Source organism: Labrus mixtus, chromosome 16, assembly GCF_963584025.1.
Source record: "Labrus mixtus chromosome 16, fLabMix1.1, whole genome shotgun sequence".
Lineage (NCBI taxonomy): Eukaryota > Metazoa > Chordata > Actinopteri > Labriformes > Labridae > Labrus > Labrus mixtus.
The window spans coordinates 15,986,483-16,011,612 of NC_083627.1; the positions used below are offsets into that span (position 1 = coordinate 15,986,483).

Consider the following 25,130-nt stretch of genomic DNA (forward strand, 5'->3'; position numbering starts at 1 on the left):
GGATTTCGGTAGGAAGAGAGTTCCAGAGGGTGGGGGCTGAGGCACTGAAGGCTCTGTCACCAAAAGATCGCAGTTTGGTGTGGGGGGTGGAGAGCAGGCCTGTGGCTGAGGACCGCAGCTGTCGGGACAGGGTGTAGGGATGGAGGAAGTCGGTGAGGTACGGTGGTGCTAGACCATGGAGAGATTTGTAGGTGAGTAGGAGGAGTTTATGTTGAATGCGGGACTTGATCGGGAGCCAGTGGAGGTGAATGAGGGTGGGGGTGATGTGACTAGTGATTAAATAGCCAGCTCTAAAATCTAAACCTGGTGAACTGGTGAGAAATGAATGGATGGATAGTTTGATGGACTTGCTTGAGCAGTGATGAATGAACACGATGTGATCATCTAGTAACATGACAAAACAGGCCAACTGCTGAATAATGGATATTCCTGACTTTCTGAAAAGTGATGTTGACAGCCACCTTGTCCAATGTCGAATAAGAGCAGTAAACAGCAGCAAGGAACAATTTGGGTTTATAATTTTAATATGGACACTAGTATATATGTTTGCCAAATGAAAACAAATCACATGCTATGTCACATTTTTCTGCATGTAAAGTAAATAGATTTAACGTAATGTCATGTAAAAAGGAAGCTAGTCGAAATTGGTTTCCTGCCAGATGACAGTGGTCGGAGTGAGTGAAAGCATCTGTAATGTGGAGAATACAACTCTCATGCATGCTCTTCACTACTGATAGTCTTATAATGTCAATTAATATGAGTATCATTTTGTCACAGATGTTAACTTTTTTGTAATTATCTCTTTTCCAGGTGAATCAGTCGGACTGTGTGGAGATCCAGGTGTTCCTGTACATGGTATCCGTCTGGGAGAAGAGTTTACAGTCAACAGTGTTGTCCGCTTCAGCTGCGAGCCTGGTTATATGCTGAAGGGTTCACCAGAGCGAACTTGCTTTTCCAATGGGACCTGGCTCGGCACCCAACCTGAGTGTCATGGTAAGGAATATATGCATCGACTGTGTGAGATGTTCTATATCTGAATTATTTGGACTGGTTGGAGGGAACGCTCACACATAATCTTTTATAACAAGGTTGCACTTCTCTAAAAGATTGCAAGATTAAAAAGCTTGCATGAAAGAGGAGACTCCAGACTTTAGTTTTTAGGGACCAAGGTAGTTTTGTCTCCCCATCTCTTATTCTTTACACTGATCATTGGTTGACAGGACAAAGGTTATTTCTCCTGCCTATAAGGCCAAGTATGTTTACTGTACTCTCGGTGTTATACTCCTTAAACCCTATGTGGTGTCAGCAGTTCTATTTTTTTATTTATTTTCCCCACTTATGAATGTTGGGGTCTAAGCTGAGGGTTGGATAAGATAAATAGGTAGATTAGGTTGACTTCCATCATTGTGTGCTGAAGAAGTAGCTGAACTCCAGAAAAACTCTTTGGGATCAAAGTGAAGAGCTGAGATATCAAGAAAGAGCAATGCTCTTCTGCATTGAAAGCAGTCAGTTGAGGTAATTCAGGAATAGTAAAAGTATTCTCGACACATCCAACTGAAGACCCTGGAGCAGACCTAGAAGACCATGGAGGGATAAGAAATCCCATCTGGCCTGGGAAACCCGTTGGTATACCTTAAGATGAGCTAAAGGACATCACTGAAGAAAATAATGTTTTGATGACTGATTACTTTGCCGGCACTGCAGCCTGAACCAGAATAACTGGTGGGAAATGAATGGATGAATGGTTTGATGGACTTCTGCAGGAGCAATGATGAATAAACAGTATTAGACCATCATGTAACAATATGACAGGCCAGCTGGAGAGTTATGGCTGTGTAACTGAATTTGAAATTGTTCACTGAACTTCTCGTGCACTTAAGCATAAATGACACACGAGTTTATGACCATATTCACATTGATAACTTGTTTTCTTCCAAGCATTGTTTTTATTTCCTTCTCTCCTCCAAAGTTTTTGTAATCACTGCCTCTCCTTTAGTTTAACAAACTTGTGTTAGCTTGGATTTGAATTGTATTTGCAGCGGTGTTAAAGAACCAAATAATCCCCTTCAATTTGAGCAAATAGTAGCCTTAATGACTCTTTTAGAGAGTATAACCACTTTTTGCTAATAAAAATTTATCTTTCATCATTTCTCAATTTTGATGTCTTGTCAAAGCAAACTGATCTCAACAAATCCCCCTCTGAATTGCCGTATTAAGCTTTCCTTCAGTACAAAGATTGTGGCTTATACTGATGAAACAGTCACTAATTTTGCAATTAGCTGCTGCCTTCACAAACTGAAGGAAAGAAATATCACCAATTTGCATGTGTTTGCAAATATGTTTAACAGTGAATGAGCAAGAGAGAATGGGTGACATTATCTATTGATTCAACTCCATAAGGCTTTTAATTTTTTGCCTTCTGCAGCACTCATTCTTTCTGCTGCCAACACCTGAAAAAGCAGATTCCCTGAATGTGTAGTAGTCCGTGCATCCAATCAATATAGGTCTTAAGGCCCTCGACTGTTCCTTATTAATGCTGAGACAAGACTAAGACATTAAAAACAATGAAAAACCAGAGTGCAGAGTGCTTTCAAACATCTTGCATGCCACAGCAAAAGTAAAATTGAATGAGCCTGCTAAAGATGATCTCAAGTGGTGATATTTTAAAAACACTTCAGTTTGAAGAGTTTTGGTTTAGATAATATCCATAAAATTACCAACATGGATGTAGTCTGTTGCATCTGTTTAACATCAGCGTCAGTTGTTATTGGGTTTTACGTAACACTAGTCATTTCATATATCAGAATTGATTCATTTTGTCTGCGCTTTATGATTTGTGTGTGATCTGCTTGCAGTTCTGTTCAAAGGCTTTTACTTGTCCCCCTGAAACATTAGAATCACAATAATCAGGCATAAACCTTCAGTTGCACTTATCCACCTCCAAGTTGGCAAGTTCTGTCTGTAGTTATACTGTATTTCCCCTGCCGGTTTCTTACTCTCCATGAACACACAACCCTTTTCTTCCTATCTTTTTTACACAGTGTGTTGTTTGCAGAATTTCCATCCTGTTTCTCAAGCGGTGTTCAACTGTGCTTTTTTATGCGTAACTCCCCCTCTGCTCTCACACACACCACCTCTGTACCTTGCCTCACAATGTCTTATTCCCTTTCTGGTGTATGGTATGCCCACTAGCTGAGGTTGCCCACCTGTTCTCTGTTGGCACAGACTTCAAGGGCCAGGCCACATCTGGTCATTAGGGGAGGGTGAAGCCCACAGGGCTCTAAGGGCCCCGGGCAAGCTGGAGACTGTAATGAACAGAAGCAGTGCTGCCGGCCGGCAGACACCTAGGGGATTTCTGAGCAAAGGATATGTCCATCAAAGTATCTTATGAAGTAGGACGTAGGGGAAGTTGTGTGGGTGGATGAAAACCAGAAGTAAAGGAACAACAAACCAGATACAAAAAGGAGAACAGAAGGAATGACACAGACAAGAAAACAGCATTAAGTTGACTTTACAGAATAGACGTACTGTATTTTATAAATACATTGTATTACAGTCAGTGTAAGGATTTATTTTCAGAAAAATATACTTCCTGATATGATGCATGGAAAACACAAAACGTAATCCCCCACAATTATGTGGGGTGGTTGATTATAACTGATCAACTTTCAAGAAAATAATGAGTTTAAAAACTTGTATTTACCACCAAATTGACCAAACAAAAAAGAGAAACATTACAGGCATTTAGGGTGGTAGTTGGACATTTAGAATTAAAAAATATATATTTTAAGTTTAAAAATTGCCGTTCTCTAATTCAGACTGAATCTGCACTTAGCTCGTCGAAACATAACCCTTTGACCATTACTCTTCTCTCCGATCTACCCTAGACACACATTACTATTCAACACGTACTCCCATGGTGACTGTGGATCAGTCTGTAAATGAATAATACTGAATCCTTGTCTGCTGTGCTCTCTTTGTTTCTCAGTGATCTCTTGTGGAAACCCGGGAACCCCAAGGAATGCCCAGATCTTGATCCACGATGGCCTAACATTTTCCAGATCCATTACCTACACTTGCAGGGAGGGCTACTACTCCACTGGACTGCTCACCCGACACTGCACTGTTAACGGGACCTGGACAGGCAACATGCCCGAGTGCTCTGGTAATTAAAGACTCTCACAGGGAGAGGCCAGTGGTGTTTATTTGTACTGGAACATCAGTTTACATTTAACAACTTAGGAAAAAGTATTGACAAAAGCACAACACACAACTAGGCTCTATAGAGTAACATTTATAAAAGGTTATATAATGCAAGAAATTTCATCGAATAGGAGAAAATACAGGGGACCATGGAGGTAATGCATATATATTTTTATGCTAGATTTTGCCTTTTTTTTCTTCTCACACATGACTGATCCCTGGCTGTATAGAAGGACATTTGTAGAAGGCATGTTCCACTGAAAAGACATCCCTTTATCATTATGCCTCAAAAAAGCCACACAGCTGCTTTACACAGCTGAGAGACCCTGGCAAATAGAGGTCACTAAGAGAACTAGTTTCTTTTGAATAGAGAGGATAAACCCTAAGCATCCCCAAAAGGGTTCCAAGACTCTGTAATCCATAGTAGTGAAAGGGTAAATGTTGACAACAAATGTCGCTAAAAGACCTTTATAATTCCATGGATGTGTGAATTGGAGCCCTCCTGATGATTTTTCTCCCCGTTCTATTAAAGGCTTAGTGCTAAATGGACCTACTAGTGAGATTTTTTTTTTTTTTCAATCAAGTTTATACCCACTATAGTTGAAACGTACACCAACCCAGACATTATATTTTCATACATTATCATGATCCAATGTTTATGATATTGTAGGAAAAATAGACTGTTAGCCTTTGACTATCACAGAACAATGTTATGCAATAGGAGGAATTATGTCACTGTATCTCTGCTCTTTAGGTTGTTTTTTCATGACACAAATTCCTAGATAGACATTGTAGTGCCAGGCGGCACACTCTTACCAGCCCAGTGGGAAATGTAAGTGCTTGCTCAGTCAAGGGGGAGACACTACATTTCCTGTTACCTTGCCCTAGTGGGAGTTTCACTGGAATGTTGGTCATATGAATTCAATAATTCTTTTTTTTTTTTTGGTCCCAAGGCAACTGGAACAGCGCAACTTGTGCCCTTTTTTTTTTTTCCATCTCACACGTTTCAGCAGTGTTGAGCTATGAAGCTGCTGAGTCACACAGTGGAATTATCTCTGTTGTTACTCACTCACACTGTCCCCCCCCCCCCCCCCCCCCCCCCGCAGGACTTAAAGTATAATCAAGGAGAAATGTCGTCCATTGTGGAGCTTTAGGGAGCTACTGTACAAGATTTATCACAAGGTTTAGTCTTTGTGTAGTTCAAAGCTCTGAACTGGAGACAATCAAAGGACAGTTCCTTCAGAGACAACAATTGATGCTGTTGAAGAGTCAGTTCCATAGAAAGTGATTTTTTTACATATACTGTTTGATACATCATCTAAAACTGGTTTTCCATTAATGAATCGCCTGCCTCTTACCAAAGGTGCACACATACTATGTAGCTTTTCAGACAGTTAAGTTGTTTTTACAAGGTAAACTGCTCATTAACTCTGAGGCTTTATTGATTGTATAATTTAAAAAAGTTTGTTGAATTTCATCTTAAGTATGTGATATTGATCGCCTGCCTTATAGAGTACAATTAAATACAAAACAAATTGAAACATCGACTCTCATGACTTGGAGATGATGCAGATGTGAAATGTATGAACTTTTCCTTTGATTTTTTTCTTCTCCTTTTACCCAAACAAATAGCCTCTGCATCTCTGTCCTTGGGTTCAACTCTGTGTGTTGAATAAAATAAGATATTAGTTTTTGTTGTGTTTTTTATCCTTTTTTTCATACTGCTTTTTATCCTTTTTTTCGTACTCCAGTAATCAACTGTGCTGACCCTGGAGTACCAGCTAATGGGCTGAGGCTGGGCAATGATTTCAACTACAACTGCACAGTCAGTTTCCAGTGTGCTCCCGGTTTCACCATGGATGCTGACCGAGCCTCCACTCTTACCTGCACCAAGGACCGCACCTGGAATGGCACCAAACCTCACTGCAAAGGTAAAGTTGTTAAGGATAACATGAATGACAAAGCAATTTAAAGTCAGATCCAAATGATGGTAGAGGAAAATAATAAGTGATAATGGAGGACCTGTTGTTGTTACAAACGTAGTTACCTTGCATCACTGCAATACTTTCAGCCAAAATGTAACTCATCTTATCGTTTAAACCAAAATGTATAGACCATGAGTTCCTGCCTTGTTGTCTCCTTGTAGCGATCGTGTGTGGTCCACCACCTACCATCCCTCAAGGACAGGTTGTCGGTACAGACTTCACCTGGGGCTCTAGCATCAGCTACTCTTGTAACCAAGGTTACCAGCTGTCCCTTCCCACTGTGTTAACATGCCAGGGCAACGGGAACTGGAGCGGAGAGAAACCCCAGTGCTTCCGTAAGTGGCACCACACTGGAATGACTAATTACATTACACGTCATTGGTATTCTACTGACATTTCCTTCACACATGTACAGTGTCTATGTCCCCTTGTGTGACATTTCAAAACCACAACTTCATTAGTGTGTCACCTCAAATTTCCCTGGTTCTTTCTTTCCTCCGTCTGTCTTATCTGTGCAGCGGTGTTCTGTGGAGACCCCGGTATGCCAGCCCAGGGGAGGAGGGAGGATCGGGGATTCACTTATCTCTCCTCTGTGTCCTTCTCCTGCTACCCTCCCCTCATCCTGGTGGGCTCTACCAGAAGATATTGTCAGTACGATGGCACCTGGAGTGGCACACAACCCTCTTGCATTGGTAAGCTAACTGTTTGTTACTCAGTATAGAGTAACGTTCAATCAGTTTGACTTCAGTACTTGATGTAATAATCAAAGCAATGGCATACTGGTCGCGGTAAGGTGGTTCTTGGCAAAAATTTGTCTTAGTTAAGCTTTGTATTGGCTGGCTTGCATTCTGCTTCAGTATTGTTTTTCTTGTGAGTCCTGTTGACCCTCTGCATTCAACAAATAATGCATGCAAAAACCATTTGACCCAGCCAACAAGCTTCATTGATTTTGTTTTTCAATTTGATTTCTTTAATTAATCAAAGCAGCCCAGGACATCTGTTTCACCTGTTGAAGCGTAGCCCCAGGTTCAGTCAAATTGTTGTGGACACAATATGGAGAAACTTTAGGTCTGGCAATGCCAGACTGCAATAGAGGCCTGTTTTACCAGAATATCAACAGGCAAGCTGTGCTTTGTAACATCAGATCCCATCTATCCTGTCTAAGTTTTGAAACTTCCCGATTCTCCAACCATACCACCCAAAATACTGCACCATTGACCCGTGCATAAACACGCAAAAATGAATTATGTAAAAGTGACAAACATTTTTGTAAGTACTGCTCCCTTAACAGTTTTCATGAGATCAACCCCAGTATCAAACTTTATACTTTTGTTTTTCCTTTTTGTCATCACTAGTATTGCTCCTTCCTGTGATAAACATTCTATAAGTAATAACCTTCAAGCAAATCAAACTATGGTCAGAAAAAAATGTATGAATACAATAGAATGATTTGTTCAAGACTGTAGGTCTACTGTGGTATTTAAAGTGCTATAAAATATGCACATATGCCAACAAAAGATCCAATAAAAGTCTGTACATCAATTTATTACAGCAAAAAAATCTCTTGGAACTACTTTACCTGTGAATAATTTATCAGCCACTTTGTTTTAGCACGATTAAAAATCCCTAGTGTCTGGAATGTGGGAAAGGTCAAACCAAGATTAGTGAAATTTAATCTGTTAGCCTGTTTTGAACATTTTAGTACATTTCATTACAGTTGGATCACCCCTAGTTGTACGAATTGCATGTTATCTGCAGATTGATGGAAAAGTTATCAGCATTGTGTGAAATAAATGTATTAATAAAAGCCGCTAAATCCCTGTACAGATTCTCAAAGAGAACAAGGCAGTTTAAGTAGTAGGAACCATGAAGGTCTGCTGTACAAATGGAAAGACAAGTCAGCCTTTTCAAACTTGTTTTTTTTTGGGGGGGGAAATCATCTTTCACACATGATGGGGTCATTAAGCCTTGATATTTTGTTGGTATGGTTGTTTTGTTTCATTAGTTCTCATCATGTCTGTATTAATCATGCATGTATCAGCTGGTGGCTGTGTATAATATCAATCAGAAACTTAATGTTAGTAACGTTACAGCATGTTGTAGTTTTTGTAGCTGTAAATTTACCCAAATCAAATACTGTGTTCCGGGGGCGCCGATGGTGCACTGGTTAAAGCGCGTGCCCCAGGTATGGAGGCTGTGGTCCTCCAAGCGGGCGGCCCAGGTTTGTATCCCACCTGTGGCTCCTTTCCCGCATGTCATTCCCCACACTCTCTTTCCCTGATTTCCAGCTCTATCCACTGTCCTGTCTCTCCTTTTAAGGCACAAAGTGCCCAAAAATAAATCTTAAAAAAAATAATAATACTGTGTTCCATCCAAAAACAAGCGCTGTAGGAGCGGCCTGTTCACACACATCTGTTAAATGATTGGTGTGTGTATGCTACCTGTTTAACATTGTAAACAAATATTAGATGAGAAATATTGAATTGTTTTGTTTTTTTAAATTGATGTCCCTGATAATTGATTTCAAATGCTGTTATTGAAATGATGCAGCTTTTTATATAACAGTCTGTTGTACTCAGATTTTATGAAGCACTTTCCAAATAAAAAGGGACGTTTAGGTTTATCTTGCTGCTTCTTTTGTTATTTATGGAAATTTAGTTATATACACTTTTATTTGGCCAATCTGAAAAAACGATCCTATCCTGACAAAAGTATGTGATCCAATCCAATCCAAACTGTGAAGTTTGAGATCCACTGCACCACTACGTTTGGGCATGTAGTAGGACCTTAGGATATAATGAAGCTGGTTAATCTGTGCTGTTGGCTGTAAATATAATTAAATCTAAAGAAGGGTCCTTGTTTGTCTTAAACCAAAGCCAATATGAGCAAAACATGATCAACAGCAGTTAGAATGTAAAATGAAGTTGTCAAATGACAGTTGTTGGTATAAGAAGAAGAATACAAGAAACACATTTTTACTAAATGTCTGTCATCTGGTTAACAGGGTGTGTGGACTGGTGAGTCTAGAGGGTGCACCATTGTGTGATAATCTCCCCTCAGCGGGGATAGAGAGTGGATTCAGATAACCAATGACAGACTTTGTAGGATTTGTTTCGGATGTTGTATGCTGGCTCACATACTATATGTGTACTGTGCATACAAGCATTTGTATGTGTGTATGTTTGTCTGCATGTAGTTATTCATAGCCTCCGCTCCAACAGTCAGAAATACAATCCAGATCTGTGAAAAAGTAATTTCCATACAATGTCTCCAAGGTGATAATTCATTTTGTTGTGGGTGACATGTAAGTGGAGCTTGCTTCAACTTAAGAGTATAAATCACATAAAGGATGTGTATGTGTTTCAGATCCCACTCACACTACTTGTGGAGACCCTGGCATTCCTCTCTTTGGAAATCAAAACAACAGCCAAGGCTATCAAGTAAGAATTTAAGCAATCGAGTGTAACAATTGCATATGATTAGACTGTCCCTTCTGAATATTATTTCTGTTATGTCAGATGTGTGTGCTCATCATGCTCTTGTATGTGTGTCCTGACAGATCAGCAGCACTGTGTTCTTCAGCTGCAGAAAGGGCTATTTACTCCAGGGCTCGATTTCTCGCACTTGTCTCCCCAACCTTACTTGGAGTGGTTTTCAGCCTGAGTGCATTGGTAAGTACTCAGACTTCTTGTGTTAAAAAAAAAACATCTATAGCAAAGTATGTGTAAGTATGAATATGCATAGTGAAGTGGGAAACATAACCTAGGGTTCAGAAGTGAATGCAAATGTTGCAATTAGTACGATGCCTACACTGTTGTCTACATATGATCTTCCTTGATTCTTTTCAACTTTTTGGTGGTACATTTTTTCTTTGTAATTTGCTCCTCTGCTCCCTCTGCAGATTCATCTCCTCCATCTGACCTGTGTGTCTAAAATCCTCCAACCCTCTTCTTCTTTGGTGTCTTTAATCTTTTCCGTTCCTCTCTTTGTCCAGCCCACCATTGCAGCCAACCAGAGCTGCCAGCCCAGTCTGATGTGAGAGCCATTGAACTGCCATCCCTTGGCTACACGCTGATCTATACATGTCAACCTGGCTTCTACTTGGCCGGAGGATCAGAGCACAGGACATGCAGGTCTGATGGGAGCTGGACTGGGAAACAACCTCTCTGTGCAGGTATAAATATGGTTGCATTGCATCTATAATGGAATGTAGGGAAATACATCATATGAAAAAATGCAAAGGCACAAACACACACATAGACATTAACACAATGTTAGACACTACAGATGTAAGCACATGACCAACCACTTTCCAAGGCAAGTGCGTAGATGTTTAGAACACTTTAGAAAAAATCCACTTATATAAATAATGTGCTGTTTCCATTACTAGTGTTAATTGAATCAACTGGGCTTTGTAATGGTGCAGGAGTCAGTGGTGACTCAGGTTGGGAAATTGGGGAATCAGCTAATGTTGATGAACAGTTCTGTTAACGCTTGCTTATTCTAAGGCACATGCCAGGCTTGAATGGCCCATCCATCACACAATTACAGTGCATGGAATCACACACGCACACATGCAGACACACAAGCTCGGAAACATTAACGGGCGTGCAAAACCTGATTAGGCCAAAGCTTCCCATTGATTAGGTTAGCAGAAGTACCTCTTATAAATGGTGAGGCAGTGTTAACAAGGTCTTGCAGACAAATAGACTGCCATTAAGACACCTCCAAGCATTGGTCTAAATACATACAGGGAAAAAATAGAGTCATCGACTCAGGATAGATGAATGCTAATGGGTTAACGAGAAAGAATTACTAAAGAGAGATATCCGTTTGATGTATTCCATGCCCAGCCGCTGCTAAAATATCGAGGGTGATGGGTATTTTAACAGCTGTGTCATTAAGAGTGAAGGAAAGAGAGAGAACTGGCCTTAGCAAATACAGGATATTAACAGCACCTGTGGGTGCAGGGATGGAAGGGCGGCTCAAAAGACTGGCAGCTAATATAGTGCAGGGCTGTGGGAGTGTGTGTGCATGTGTTTGCTTGTGTCTGTATACATTTATACGAGGTGATGTCTGTGCCCATAAACTACCATCAGTATACCTGTCTTTGTTTATATTTTCGTGTAAAGCCCTCCTTGCTCTGTTTGCCTGTGTGGGTGTATGTTTACTACTGTGGCGTGGTCCTGAGGCCCCGTGTGAGCAGTAAGGCATTATTAAAGTGTTCTCCCTGAAGCGGAGCGGCTGTGTCTCTGACATAGCCGTAGCCCCCACGGGGACAACTGAGCTGCTCTTTGATGCATGAGTCAAGTCCTGTCGCTGGCAGCTCTCACTCAGGCCACTGCAGGGGTTGTGAGTTGTGGAGGTAGACATGAAGAGCTGATGGTGATATCCTCTCATGGCAATTACCTCGGAGCTGTTGTGTTAAAGGAGGAAATTGTATTTTTTATTATCACCTCCTAAGGCTTGCACTTCACCTGTTTACAGGACAAACTTGTAAATTGTGTTTTTTTTTCTTCAGCTGATAACCGCCCAAGTGGTAAGAGCCCAGTGGGGACAGTGCAAGAGCCACCCTCTAAATTACCAGGTAAGACAGGCCCTTCTTATATTTTAAGATGTTTTAACTGAAATGTATTTCAGATACATAGTTGTTTTCTATTAAAAACTATGGTTCCTAAAGCATACAAGGACATTTGTCATATCACTCCCGTCCTCAAAACACTCTATTGGCTCCCATTGCAATACAGAATTACCTTCAAAATCATTTTATTAGTGCATAAAGCACTCAATGGTTCAGCTACTAGTATGTTTCTGACCTGCTCACAGACTATGACACAACCTTGGCCCTCAGGTCATCAAGTGAAGTCATACCCAGAATTAGATCAATGGCCAGAGAGGGGGCCTTTAGTTACTGTGGTCCTTCTCTCTAAAACAAACTACCTGCTTACCTGAGGGTCCATATCTACTGTCTCTACTTTTAAAGCTCATCTACTCTCCCAAGCATACAAACAGTTACTGTGTGTGTGTGTGTGTGTGTGTGTGTGTGTGTGTGTGTGTGTGTGTGTGTGTGTGTGTGTGTGTGTGTGTGTGTGTGTGTGTGTGTGTGTGTGTGTGTGTGTGTGTGTGTGTGTGTGTGTGTGTGTGTGTGTGTGTGTGTGTGTGTGTGTGTGTGTGTGTGTGTGTGTGTGTGTGTGTGGTTATTGTTTGTGCAATAGTTTTCCTTTTGGTTTCGGTGTTTGATGATTGCTATGTGGTGTGTATGATTTTTTTGTTTTGATTTCTGTATCTTATTCATGACTTTGGGAACAATTTTTAATTATTGTATTTGTATGTTTTTAACCTCTATGTACAGCACATTGAGCTTACCTGTGATGAAATGTGATTTATAATTACAATTGCTAACTGCTAATATGGTTCTCAATGAGCATATGATACGATAAAACTTTATCAATCCTGAAGGAAAATCTAATGCCAGATTTTAAAAAAAATAATTACAGTACAAATGAGTAACACTAAAGATCATCAAATACTACTAAAGTTGAAAGTAAAACGTGAAGTGTATGAGAGTAAAATACATATAATCTGTCCTGAAAGGATGAATTTAGGATTACTTTTATTTGTATTCACTTATGTTTCTCTGGTATCATACTAACTGTTTGTATCATCTTAGAAAATCATTTTTTGTGGTATACCCTTACAACTGCTTACTCACACCCCTGTTTGTGAAATAACCCCTGCTGTTCAGCTTGGGGGAATAATTTAACAAGCAAAGTAGTCCAGCACAGTATAGTAAACTAAACCCTGCTGTCTTAGCCTCCTGTATTCACACTCTTTGTCTCTGTCAGTCCCAGGTGGCGTCTTTGCTAAGAACTCTCTCTGGAGGGGATCTTATGAGTACCTGGGGAAGAAGCAGCCGGCTATGCTAAGCATCACTGCCTTTGAACCCTTCAGCAACCGGGTTAACGGGACACTCATCGACCACAGCGGAGTGGAACTCAAACTAGCTGGTTGGTACACAGACAGTAGAACAGACAATTCAAAAAGCAGAAACACGCATGTCTTTTTTTTGGCAGTGTCGGGTGAAATTGTCCACATTGGTGCTTATATTAATTTTTATATTTGTATATCTGTTATGAATGTTTTATCCTTTTTCAAGCAATGCAGACTTTGTTCCAAAAACTAAATGTAAGCCGCTCTTTTTTTCTCCTTCTTGTAGGCACTTATAAAAGGGAGGAAGCTCAGCTGCTGCTTCAGGTCCACCAGATCAGAGGCCCTGTGGAGATCTTTGTCAACAAGTTCAAAATAGATAACTGGGCCTTAGATGGACATGTAAGTACAAGTCCAGGGTCAGGTCCAATATGTGAACCCCTCTTTGTAACTGCAAAGGTGTTACATCACAGACACACACACCTTTTATTGTGAAATATGCTTCAGCACACATACACGCTAACCTTGTCACTCTGGGGAGATGGAAGGCCCACCCAGAGTTTTCTCTTTAATTAAAATGTCAGTTAAATCATTGCCTGGTAATCAGGACTCGACAGACCCCCTCCACTCCTCTCCCACATTATCCCCGAACCCCAGACACCTCTAATGCTCACGTACTCAAGATATAATTAAAAAAGCAGGTCACAGTCTAAGTGTGTGTGCTGCTGAATGTGGTTTTACGTGCATGTTTCACAAGCCCAACAGCACACTGGTGTTTTCGTACATGCAGTGAGTTTTTCCCCTTGTGTAACATGCTTGCGTGTGTGAGTGTGTTTGTGGTGTGTCAGAGCGTGTTTATGTTTGTCCTCTTGAGCAGAAAAACGTCACATTAAATGTCAGCTATAAGAGTGCCTCTCAGCTCCTCTGACATGATATTTCATTTTCCGCGTGCACCAGCTGCTGACACTTTGATGATATGCTCCTTTGTAAAGCCTAGATGTGACATATAAAGTGTCTGTCTTCCATTCCTCTCTCTCTCTCTCTCTCTCTCTCTCTCTCTCTCTAGGTGTCCTATATCTCTTCATCCAACTCCTTTGTGTACCAGGGATTTGTCAGAGGAAAAGGCTTTGGCCAATTTGGTCTCCAGAGACTGGGTAAGTGAGCTGACCACTCAGTTATAGAAACCAGTGTGAGCATATGTTCCCTTGGGGGATGACAGTCTTTTTTTATGTGTCTTGATTTCTATCATAAAATCAAATCTATCACTTAGAATGTGTGCAGCATCCTTAAGCTTAACAGCAAGTGCTTTCAAAGCATGCATTTAGTGTGTTGAATTTATCATTTATTTACTTGGACAAATATGAAACAATTTCTATAGAGAGGCAAACACAGTTCACAAACATGAATTATATTCAAGCACATGCACACACAACACAGCTTCACAAAGTCTTTCCTCTGGGAGTTTGTGGGTAGTGTGTTGATGCCTGTGGTGTCATTGCCATATCAAGTAAACTCGCATCTCTTTGTTTTGATACAGTAATATCCTCCTTTCTCTGCTGTGTGTCATTCTTTGTTTCCTGCAGCAGCTTTAGCTCTGCTGCTACTGCTACTTCAGAGAGTTGTTTATTTTATTTTTATTTTCTTTCTCAAAAGGCTGCAGTTCCATCCATATATTCTGCTTCATGTTTCTGACCTAGAAATACAAAACCATGTGATGCTCCTCAGTGGGATTTTTGTTTCATTTTGTATACAGCAAATCTGTACATCCACTCTCTATGGAGGCGAATTGCTGCTGCAGTCAAGCAGATGTGTTTGTTGGATATGTTTTTGTGGGGGGGCTTTTTTTCCCCATGGTTTGATGCATTGCAACTGCAAACACTCCCCACTCTTCTGTGTGAACTAAATAAAGCACACGTAGAGGAAGGAGGTAGAATCAGTGGGATTCTCTCTGCAGATGTGGATGTGCATTTTAATTGGTGCATTTTAAATTGATGCTGGAACTGTTTTGGCTGGTCACAATACTAGTTTACTGCTGCCACCCACTGTTCCAATGCAGTGAAAAAGGATGATCCAAGTTGAAACTTACCCAAGTGGGATTGTAAAATAAAAAAAACAACTGTGATATATGTTCTAAGAAGATTTTTTTTAATGTATTTCTTACTCCATTTGTGACACAGATCTCAGAAAATTGAATCCATGCAAACACATTTAAAGCAGTTAACACAAGAGACACTGCTTCTTACTATTTGTTTATGTTAATGCTGTTTCTGATGACAGGTTTCACATGAATTTAGTCGATTTTTAAAAGCAGAGCCCAGATTGGATGTGCTTTCATACTGGCAGTGAGACAGACTATAGAGCAGGAGTGTAGTTATAAAAATAGATCACATATGAGCAGGAAGGAGGAATTGACCAATTTGAAATAGGTGTTAACACAGATTAAGCATGTGTATGCACGGGGATGGTTCTGTGGACATGGTGAAAGTGGATATGAAAATCTGTTGTAATGGGCGAGATGCTTGAACAGCAGGTGCAGAGTCTCTCCCCCCCCCCCCCCCCCCCCTTCTCCATCCTGCCTCAGCTCACACTGATTGAGCAAACAGCTCTTTATTAATACAGAGGACTGGGGCTGGTGCCAGGGCATTCATGTGTATGTGTGTCTATGAGAAAAAAGGCATGCGCACCTTGGAGGTGGGCTTGACGTCTTGGAACCAATCCTACTCAATTTGTTTAGGATTCTGTGTTTTGTTTGAGCTCAGCAGTGTCATAGCAGCGACTGCATTTCACCTGTGTGGATGTGTTGGTGCGTTTGTTTCTGTGCTTGCGCTCATGCAGCAGGGGGTTGATTGGCAAACACCACAGGGCCAACTAATTGAATTCCTTTTCTGTTTGTCAGTCGTCCTTTATTGGAGGATTTTTGGCATTCTGTGGCAAACAGGTGCGCTGTTGCTCCTCCACTGGAGCTGTTTTTGAGACACACACCTTCATAAATGATGTAATAAATCTGAAATGACTTCATAGCTTTTGGCCTTTAGTGTCAGTCATTAAGAGTCATTGTAAGAATAATGAAATGTGACGTTCCCAGGGGGTAAATTATTTTTTTAAAGTATTCAATAAAAATTTATATTTGCTCACTCTAGTTAGATATCTTCAGCAAACAAGTCATTTGATTTCACTTTTTCCTGTTTTATTTGTATTATATTATTACACTTTCTTGGAAGAGGATGAAATCAATCATTTAGATTATTTTCTTAATTCATTAGTCTCCTTCTTTTTCTTTGATTATAATGTTTGCTGCTGAAGTAACGTTGTACTCTTGATGCTTAAATAAATACATCTCCTTGTCTTCTTTGTTTTCCTGCAGAGAGTTTAGATCCGAGCAGAGACAACCCCGGCTACAACTTTGCGTCAAACAGCAGTTCAGTGGCAGCAGCCATCCTAGTGCCTTTTATAGCAATGATCATTGCAGGCTTCGCTCTGTACCTCTACAAGCATAGGTAAGGTTCACACAATTTGTATACTATATTTTACACTTCTCATTATTGTCATTATGTATAATAAACATTAACACAGCTTTAATTCACCTCTGCAAGTTATCTCTCTAATAAGAGTCTTTTTTGATTTCTAAATAAAAGCTTAATCAACTTAGATAAATTATCTTCCACCTGACGAATACATTTACATAATTTTGATGTATTCAACACATTTAGATATTTAGACTGTGGACTTCAGGCCATGTTAACATCTGCACTTTCTAGATAAGAATGATTCCACTGCCTAGAAAACTGACACTGAAACATGAGACTGAGTTGGCATCTTTGATAGATCGTCTTGCACACTAAGCTTTCACATAAAAATGGTGGAGTGTTGCTTTATATGATTCTCACTTCATCACAAAGTAAAGCCAAATCCTCATCTGTTTCTAATCCACGGGTCAAGTTACAGTAAAATGATTGATTGATCGCAAAACGTTTCAACTATAAAGATGACAAGTATGTCTGCCTTAGGTTGAGTTTGTAGTAGTGTATTATCAGATCCTAGTGTAAGTGAACTCATAGTTTATTATGTTGTTGTTTTTTAAATTTTAGAAGAAGACCCAAAGTCCCCTTCAATGGTTACGTGGGCCATGAAAACACCAATGGACGAGCTACGTTCGAGAACCCTATGTATGACCGCAACATCCAGCCCACTGACATCATGGCCAATGAGACAGAGTTCACAGTCAGCACAGTGTGCACAGCCGTATAGCAACCGCTTCCTCCTGAGGTAAGTCTCACGTAAAACCAGGTCAAATGGACTAATCATAAAGTAAGCACTTAAAGTAACAGGCATCCTTGTATGCACATTTCTCTGAAAGTAGATGAAGTTATAAGCTTGTGGCTAGCTCGAGCTAATCACACTTCCAAGGTGTCAAAACTGCTGAAGCAACAAGACGCACATTCAGCATCCAGTTTCCAAGTTTTCCTGAGGATAAGAAAAGCTGTGATTAGATTTTTTTTTTCCTTCTGTGGTTCCTTTGATCTTTTGCTCATACTTGACTTCCGTTTGGTTTGTTTAGACTTCTTAAATAAAAAGCTAGAACATGATTTTTTTTATTCATTTAAAAGTGATGATGGTTTTACATTAATGGTTATGTGTTCTCTTCTTTGTGATTCCCCTCATCATTATATCCATTCTTTTCATTATTACTTCTTCTTTGTTCCCTTAATCATCTTTTGATTTCCTTACTTTTCTGTCTGTTTTCTTTGCATTCCTTCTTTTCCCTGCCCTTCATACCTTGTTGCCCTTATCCTACAAACATTTTCACCCCCTTCATGCATGCATTCATCCTTGATTTAGTAAGGGAAGGAGGAGTGCACCACATTCTTCGCCTGCCTACGGAGGACGTCCATTGTTCCTTGAGCAGAAGCCAAGACAAAGATTATTTTATTCACTGAAACACATTCAAGAAACATCTCCAGTGGAAAGGCTCTTACCTGCAGGAGGCAAGAAAAAAAAAATGGAACCATGTGAAGACAATGACTGTATCTAATTCCAACTCCAACATGCTTTTATAACTTCACATGGTTTCTTGATCATTTTCCATATTTAAGGGAAATATTTCACCTGACACTGCAGCTGGCCGGAGTGATGCTGGAAGCAAAGCTGTGATGACTTTTCTCACCACCCTCCGCCTAAACCCAAAGGGAATTTATAGGTCAACTCTAAGTCAAGAAATTGACCAGTAGCTAACAGTGATCTCTGTGCAAGTGAACTGTAAGGCAGGCAGCCCTGTGTTGGCCTTTGAGTCAAAGAGAGACAGTCTGGACTGTTTTCCATTTACTTTTATATTTCCCTGTTTTTTTTCTCTTCACATGGCGTGCTTTATGTGATGAGTAATTGGGAACCCTGTTTTCCTAAACCGTCTGCTCCTGAGGCTGTTTGAAAGGTTTCATCAGAGGCCTGAGCGTCTGGCTGAGAATGAATAAAAAATTCAGTAACTTTTGAAGGCCATATTGGAGACAGATTTTAACATTACGATTTACTTTTAGAGCATTTTTTCATGCAGAGATGACTCTCTGCTGGATGAGGCAGCTGTGTCCAGAGCATGGGTTTAAAGGTAGCTATGGCTGCTGAAAAAAGCACTTAGTGAAGGTGTTGAGTGAACTTATGTGAGAGAGAGAGACAGAGAGAGAAAGAGAGAGAGTGTACTTGCATGTGGGTTGTGCACACGTTTGTAACGGCAGCATCTGCAATCCATGCAAAATAACTGCTGTCTGTTTTGGCCCCAAAGATTTCACCAAACAAACCACCTTTTATTTTGAAGAAGAAGAAAGTGAGAATTGGTTTTAGGTTCATCACAATATCTAAATGCTCTGGACCAGAACAAACAAATGACGATGTGAAGATCCTCTTAAGAAAATGAAATCCCAGGTAGTGTCTAGCTCCAACTTTTGTCCACTGCCTCTTTTTGTTGATGGTGATTCATTCACCCTCCATTGTTGTGTCAGGGACAGACTGACTGATGCATTTAATTACAACCAAGAGTCAATAGTCTGTTATGCTTCCTGTAGGCATTGGTACCAATGTCACACTGAGGCACCACAGGAGAAAATAAAAAAAAAAGGCTGTCTCAAAGGAAGGACGGAAACTGCAGTACATTACATTTCCATGGAAAGCCTTTGGACCACGTCTTTTATTTGTCTTCATTACCAAAACTCAGAACAAGCTGTAGCACCAAGCAAAGGAGTAAAAAGTGGTACATTCTCTTTGGAAAGGCTGCAAGTCTGATGTCAAAACCTTCAACTTAGAGTTTTTCTTTTTTTAACCCCGGATAAACATTCCCATGCTTCTATGGCTTGAAAGTGGTATGGACTGTATCCCCTCTGAGATAAAGACGCAGTATGAGCGCTCTGAACTTGGCCTTAGGAAAACAGAGATCAAAGTGTGGTCATGTTTAAACTCCCACAAAATGTCCAACTGAAGGCGCTTGAGTCTGAAGAATGGATGAGTCAGTGAACTGCTCCCCCTGGATTACATTCAGGTCTTTTCCTCCAAGCTAACTTCTGACAGCTCCATTCTTTTAAAAGAGAGTAGTTGTTGCTTTGTTTTGCTTTTTCGCTCGTCATGAAAACGTTGCAGAAGGCTTCCTCAGAGCTGTGACAGCAGGGGAGCTGCTGGCATACTGATTACTCCCATGCATTAAATTGGAAATGATGAATATGATATGGGGGAGAAAAAAAAATGTGTTTATGCCTCTAAAGCTGACACTTCTCTAATCTATGGCAACTGGGGAGAAATATACAGAAAATGTTGTTTTGAATTGGCGACACAGGAGGGATCTAGTCATCAGATTTAACAACAGGACAGTAGTGGAACGACGGGCATGGTGATGAGGAAGAGTTCAAAATGTGAACGCTTTTGTGAACCTCATGATGTGCGTACGAGTAGCCGATTCAAAGAGGAAAATGACTGCGTTTCAAACACCCTGCTCCCACCTATTTTCCACTTTCTGTCCCTATACCTTTGTATCCTGTGGATGCTGAGTGGGGTGAATAGTGCTCAGATTTCACTGCAGTAAATTGAGCCATTACATGCAATTTGGTTTAATTTAGCCCTGCTTCACTGTGGAACCCATATTGAATCCTGAATTCATCTTACTATTACCACTGACAGGACACATAGTCAATTGAATACTGTTTGACTCCAAAAATATCCAAACTTCTTTGATTTGCAACTTTCTCTTTGACATATTTCCCTTCATGTTAGAAGAAAAGGGAAAAAATAGACTAAAATGTTTGTTTCTTTGTTGTCATTTTTAAATATAAAATGCAGCTTTGTGGCTTTCACAGTCATTTCAACCTCCATACGAACAGGTTTTTTTTTTTTTTTAAACACAAGTCTTTAATGTCACCTACAGTACATAATTTTTCTCAGAAATCCAGGCCTTTGAAACCAATCACTGTATTGTTCCTTCAATCAGTTTCGCTGTTGGTCGGTAATTGCTTTTTACAATTTTATTACTTACAAAGCTCTCGCTTATCTCGACAGTACAGATAGAATATTGCCCCTTGCCTGCTCAGGTCGTGAATTGATGGAAAAGGAAACGATTGAATTACCCTGGAGATTTCACGGGAGAGGAGCAGTTGCACTTGCATTAGCTTGAAGACATTGTTACTCAGATCTCATATTTTGGTGCGGCTGTTGCATTGCACGGTTCATTGTCTTATTCTTGAAATGCTTCAAATACTTCTATCCCTTCATTGCATTTCCTCTAGTTTCTGTTGAGGTCACCTTGATGTGATCTTTCCCCCGTCATTCATTTCTCCCATGTACACATCTAGCACATGAAACAACACATCCTAAAGCTGTGTTGGGAATCAAACAAACTAATGTGATTAGCTAGTGGGAAAGGACATGATGCCCCTCACACTCTGCATGGAACAAATTCTATTTGACTCGTTATAGGCTGTCAAACTGGACAAACATTACACAGAAGCATAAGCTAACACAACTATGATTGTTTAAACCAACAAGGGCTCAGTCTCAAGAAAATCAAATGGTTTCAAAGGACCAGACTCATACCTTTTTTCCCATGTTATTTACCTCCACCAGTCTCCAATAAGCACTTTACATTCATGATAGTGCCTTGGTACAACCCCCTGATATGATGAGATGGCTCCAGTGGCTCTATTTTCGTGTTTAAGGATTCAAAGCCTCATCATTTCTTTACAAAGCACGGGGGGTTATTGAAAGGTTTTTGTGTCAGATAGATGGACGTTTTTTTTGTCTGGTTTTCAGTCAAGTCTTTGTAATAATCTCTGCATGTATAACCCAGATACACTCAGAGATGCGTCTACCGAAGAGGTGCTTTGCTCTCTGTGTTTGTAATATTTTAGGAGAAAAACTGTCAGAAAAAAACTTGTTCGTGTCAGAGAAACCATCAATTACTATCCCTTATGAATCAGAAATGTGCTCAACTGTACTGTATCTTAGTGCGCAAGGATCAATGGCATGGGTTTTTATGTGCTTGCTTTGAGGGTCTGTGTGTTTTTGAGAGTTTAAAAGGTTACCCTGAATAACCAAAGACAGTTATCAATCATTAGCCAAATTTGTTTCAAAATGTCCTAATCAACATAAACTTTGATGCAGGAATAAGAGTTTTCACTTAATGGCAATACATCTATAGAAATATGCTCCTTTTTAGTCAAACTAGGTTAGTCCAGAAAGTTCTCAAAGAAAGTTCAGTTCAGTTAAATGACAATGAGGATGACTGAGTACTGGATAGAGCCGTGCTTTACGATTTGGGGTAGAGTCTGCCTTGATAGCAGCTGGCTACTTCCTGGTTCTCTTTTACATATTTTAAGACAGAAACTGGGTTCATCCTTGGCTCATTTCCGTTATCAGTCAGACACAGCTCTGACTTCTCTCCTGCTCACCATCACTTCTAACATGAAACACATCACAGCTATGTTCTTTCACTTGGCACTGAGTTCACTGAATCTTCTCACTGTCAGTGTTAGGCCAAAAAATGACCCGTTTCTTTATGCAGTTAGAGCGCTCCGATTTTGGCACAGGCCACAGTGAACATGTACTGAAAAACCAAGCTATCCATCAGCCATGCTGTGTGACATATTCTGCATCAACTGTCATTTGTAATCTTCCATCGTTCATTGTCACCGCACATCGATGGTTATACGACAAAGCCACACTAACTGCTGTGTTTTTCAGACCTATTCCATCCAATTTGCTTTCACTATTCAGCCCATTTCAGTGTGTCTACGGGACTGAAGCATGTGGGAGAGGGAGCTGAGATGTATTTTTGAAAAGCTATGGAGCTAAGATGAATTTGATTCTATAAATGGAGATAAGAGGGGACCAATTGTGACATCATTTGGGATCAGATGAGTGCAGTTATTACTGAAAACTACTGAATGTATTTCATTTCACTGAGTGCATCAAAATTTATTTATCTGTACTGTGTTCAATATTTGTAACCCCACAACTGCTCCTCTGTCTGTACGCAGTAATGGAAAATATATGCTTTGCCGATGTGTCAACCTTGAATTACAAACAGAATGTCCAATTTATCTATAGTACGATCTTGCAAAATATTTACAGAGCTGCTTTTTAATACCACAGTCTTTATATTCATGCCACGGTGATTACCTTTTTGTTTTCCATGACAATATTTCATGTCCAGTAGATCTCTCAACTAGCCTCTGAATGAGACTAGAGCTCATAACAACCCATAGCGCCTAAGCCAGACCAACACGGCCCTCGAACGCCTCAACAAAACAACACAGTGAAAGACAAAGATGCAGAGTCGATCTCTTGCTGTACACCAAAAGGGTTACCTGTGAAGAAATCGACTAACATGGACTTCAGCAGACTGTGTGTAAGTACAGAGAGAAACTTTAAAAGGTGAAACCGTCTCTAAGAAAAGAGAATAACGAATAAAACTTTTTTTGTACAGAGATATATTTTTATGGAAATACATTTGTAATATAAAAAGAAAAAATGGATTGACATATATGTAAATGTTTTTCTTTTTCATTATTGTAGTACAAATGCTAGTGGGGAGTATATGAAAAATCTCTATATATAAATATATAAATATATATATAAATATATACAAAGAAAAATAGAAACAAGGCTTTTTGTATATGTAAAAAATATTGTACATAAAAGTTTACATACATACTGTAAATATGTAAGACCCACCATGGCTTGTCTGCAATATATAAAATGTATTTTATCCGTCTGTATATGATGCTTTGCATTGTGTCTAAGCTTATTCTACTTTCTTGAACTTGAAACTTATTTTGAAAGTTTTGGAATAAAATATAAAACCTACTTTCCATCAGTGTATTTATTGATGACCTGTGGTTTTTACCTGTTGCCCGGGATCTGTTCAGCCAATCAAAAGTTGCAAGCAACGCAATTGCATAATAACCAAATAATGTGCTGCTTTTCATATCTAGTCCAAGCAGTCTTTATCTGCTTGCTGTTCTGAAGAGTAATATTTCCCTATGCCATATACAGTATAAGCCTTGCCCTGTGTGTATTGAAAAGTAAGTGTTTAAGATTCACATCAGATGTCCTATCCGCAGACTGCAAAAAGATGGCCGCCCATGTAAATATTTTGGTATTGCCAACAGTTATCAAGGTTTAATAGTTTACATGTCCTCAGGATCTCACTGTGAACCAGAGCTGTCATGTTGTCTGTTAATCACATTAACAACACTGTGCTGTTTCTTCTGTACAAATCAAATGCTTGCTTTGAAATAGGCCTATTACCTATCTTTTTCAGACTCAATTCTTGAGGGGTCTTAAATGTGCAACCAGGTTTAAACTTTGTCTGTTGGTTCTGTAAAGCAGTCCATCAGTTAGATTACATCTATATGATGTTACACCTACCCTAAGACAGCTTTATGGGGCTAACGACAACGCACAAATAAAGCACAAGAAACACCTTCAGAAAGTCAAAATGATGGGTATTTAATAAGACACCAGAATAACTACATAGTTAACTAAAGTCAAAGGATTTAATCAACAAGATAACACACACTCCCTGACTGAGAGGCAACATGCAGCCGTCCCCACTCCAAAAACCTCTCTCCTCCTCAACTCAGCACAGAGCTTTTCAAGCACTGAGGCCAGGTGCACCTCGTTGTGTAATCAGTGGCTTCACCTGGGCAGAGTTGGAGCCATTAGAAGGGGCGTAAGGACAGACAGCACAGGGAACAACATACAGATAAAGCAGTGGTTATTTTTGACGTCTGTAACCATCACATCAGGTCAGTGTCAGACAAGGCCGAGCAATGGCTGGAAGTGCCTGTATTTACAAAGATGCACTATGAGTAGTTTGAAGACAGCAGGAAAATTAATCTTCTTATGGCAGCTTCACACAAGCTGTGTGAGCAGTGGTGACAACTGAAGAACCTCTTCATGTTCATTTCAGCTTGCGTGTTAACAGATAACCACCTTCACACTGCTTACATTAGTAGTGCAGCTCACGTGCCAAAAACAAAGAGAATAGAAAGAGTCTTGCTGTGTAGAGAGCCATTATAGAGACCTTATACAATGTGTTGAAGGAATATTAAAAATCCATTTTGTTAACACTTCAGGCAAGTTTTTCTCAATCAGTCATTTCTGTGGAGAGACTCCACTTGTTTGAGCATGATGCTGCTATATGTAACACACAAATTGCTTATTGAATGAAGTCAACTGCAGGGCTTCTTATTGTAGTCCCTGCCTTTTTCTTGTTACCTTTTTGTTATATTATTTGATTTAAAAAAAAAAAAAAAAGTGGTAAGCTTCTTACATTAGCATTAAATGCATCTTGGCTTCTCCTAATAGTTAACTGTTGTTGGAAGTGTGTTGCCATGACCACAGAGTTAATATTTTCTGGCTTTGCGTGGATTTTTTTGTGTAGGAACCTACATATTTTAAAAAGCACACTCATTACCCATCCTGGCATGGCAGAGTCAGTAATTGAAAGAGCTCCTTCATATTTGGATATTTTTCCAGAGG

General features: G+C 39.9%; 1 protein-coding gene across 1 annotated transcript in view; it reads left to right on the forward strand.

Moving 5' to 3' along the window:
* csmd2 (CUB and Sushi multiple domains 2) overlaps window positions 1-21,272 on the forward strand; it is a 220,753-nt gene extending 199,481 nt beyond the window's left edge. Inside the window, exons 58-72 of the mRNA XM_061060012.1 lie at window positions 811-993; window positions 3,989-4,165; window positions 5,955-6,134; window positions 6,350-6,523; window positions 6,707-6,880; window positions 9,555-9,628; window positions 9,748-9,859; window positions 10,183-10,362; window positions 11,710-11,775; window positions 13,034-13,195; window positions 13,405-13,517; window positions 14,182-14,269; window positions 16,480-16,612; window positions 17,204-17,381; window positions 17,955-21,272. Coding sequence (XP_060915995.1) covers window positions 811-993; window positions 3,989-4,165; window positions 5,955-6,134; window positions 6,350-6,523; window positions 6,707-6,880; window positions 9,555-9,628; window positions 9,748-9,859; window positions 10,183-10,362; window positions 11,710-11,775; window positions 13,034-13,195; window positions 13,405-13,517; window positions 14,182-14,269; window positions 16,480-16,612; window positions 17,204-17,363 — 1,976 coding nt within the window. The 3' untranslated portion in view covers window positions 17,364-17,381; window positions 17,955-21,272. The remainder of the gene's footprint in view (window positions 1-810; window positions 994-3,988; window positions 4,166-5,954; window positions 6,135-6,349; window positions 6,524-6,706; window positions 6,881-9,554; window positions 9,629-9,747; window positions 9,860-10,182; window positions 10,363-11,709; window positions 11,776-13,033; window positions 13,196-13,404; window positions 13,518-14,181; window positions 14,270-16,479; window positions 16,613-17,203; window positions 17,382-17,954) is intronic.
* Window positions 21,273-25,130: the final 3,858 nt, after the last annotated feature.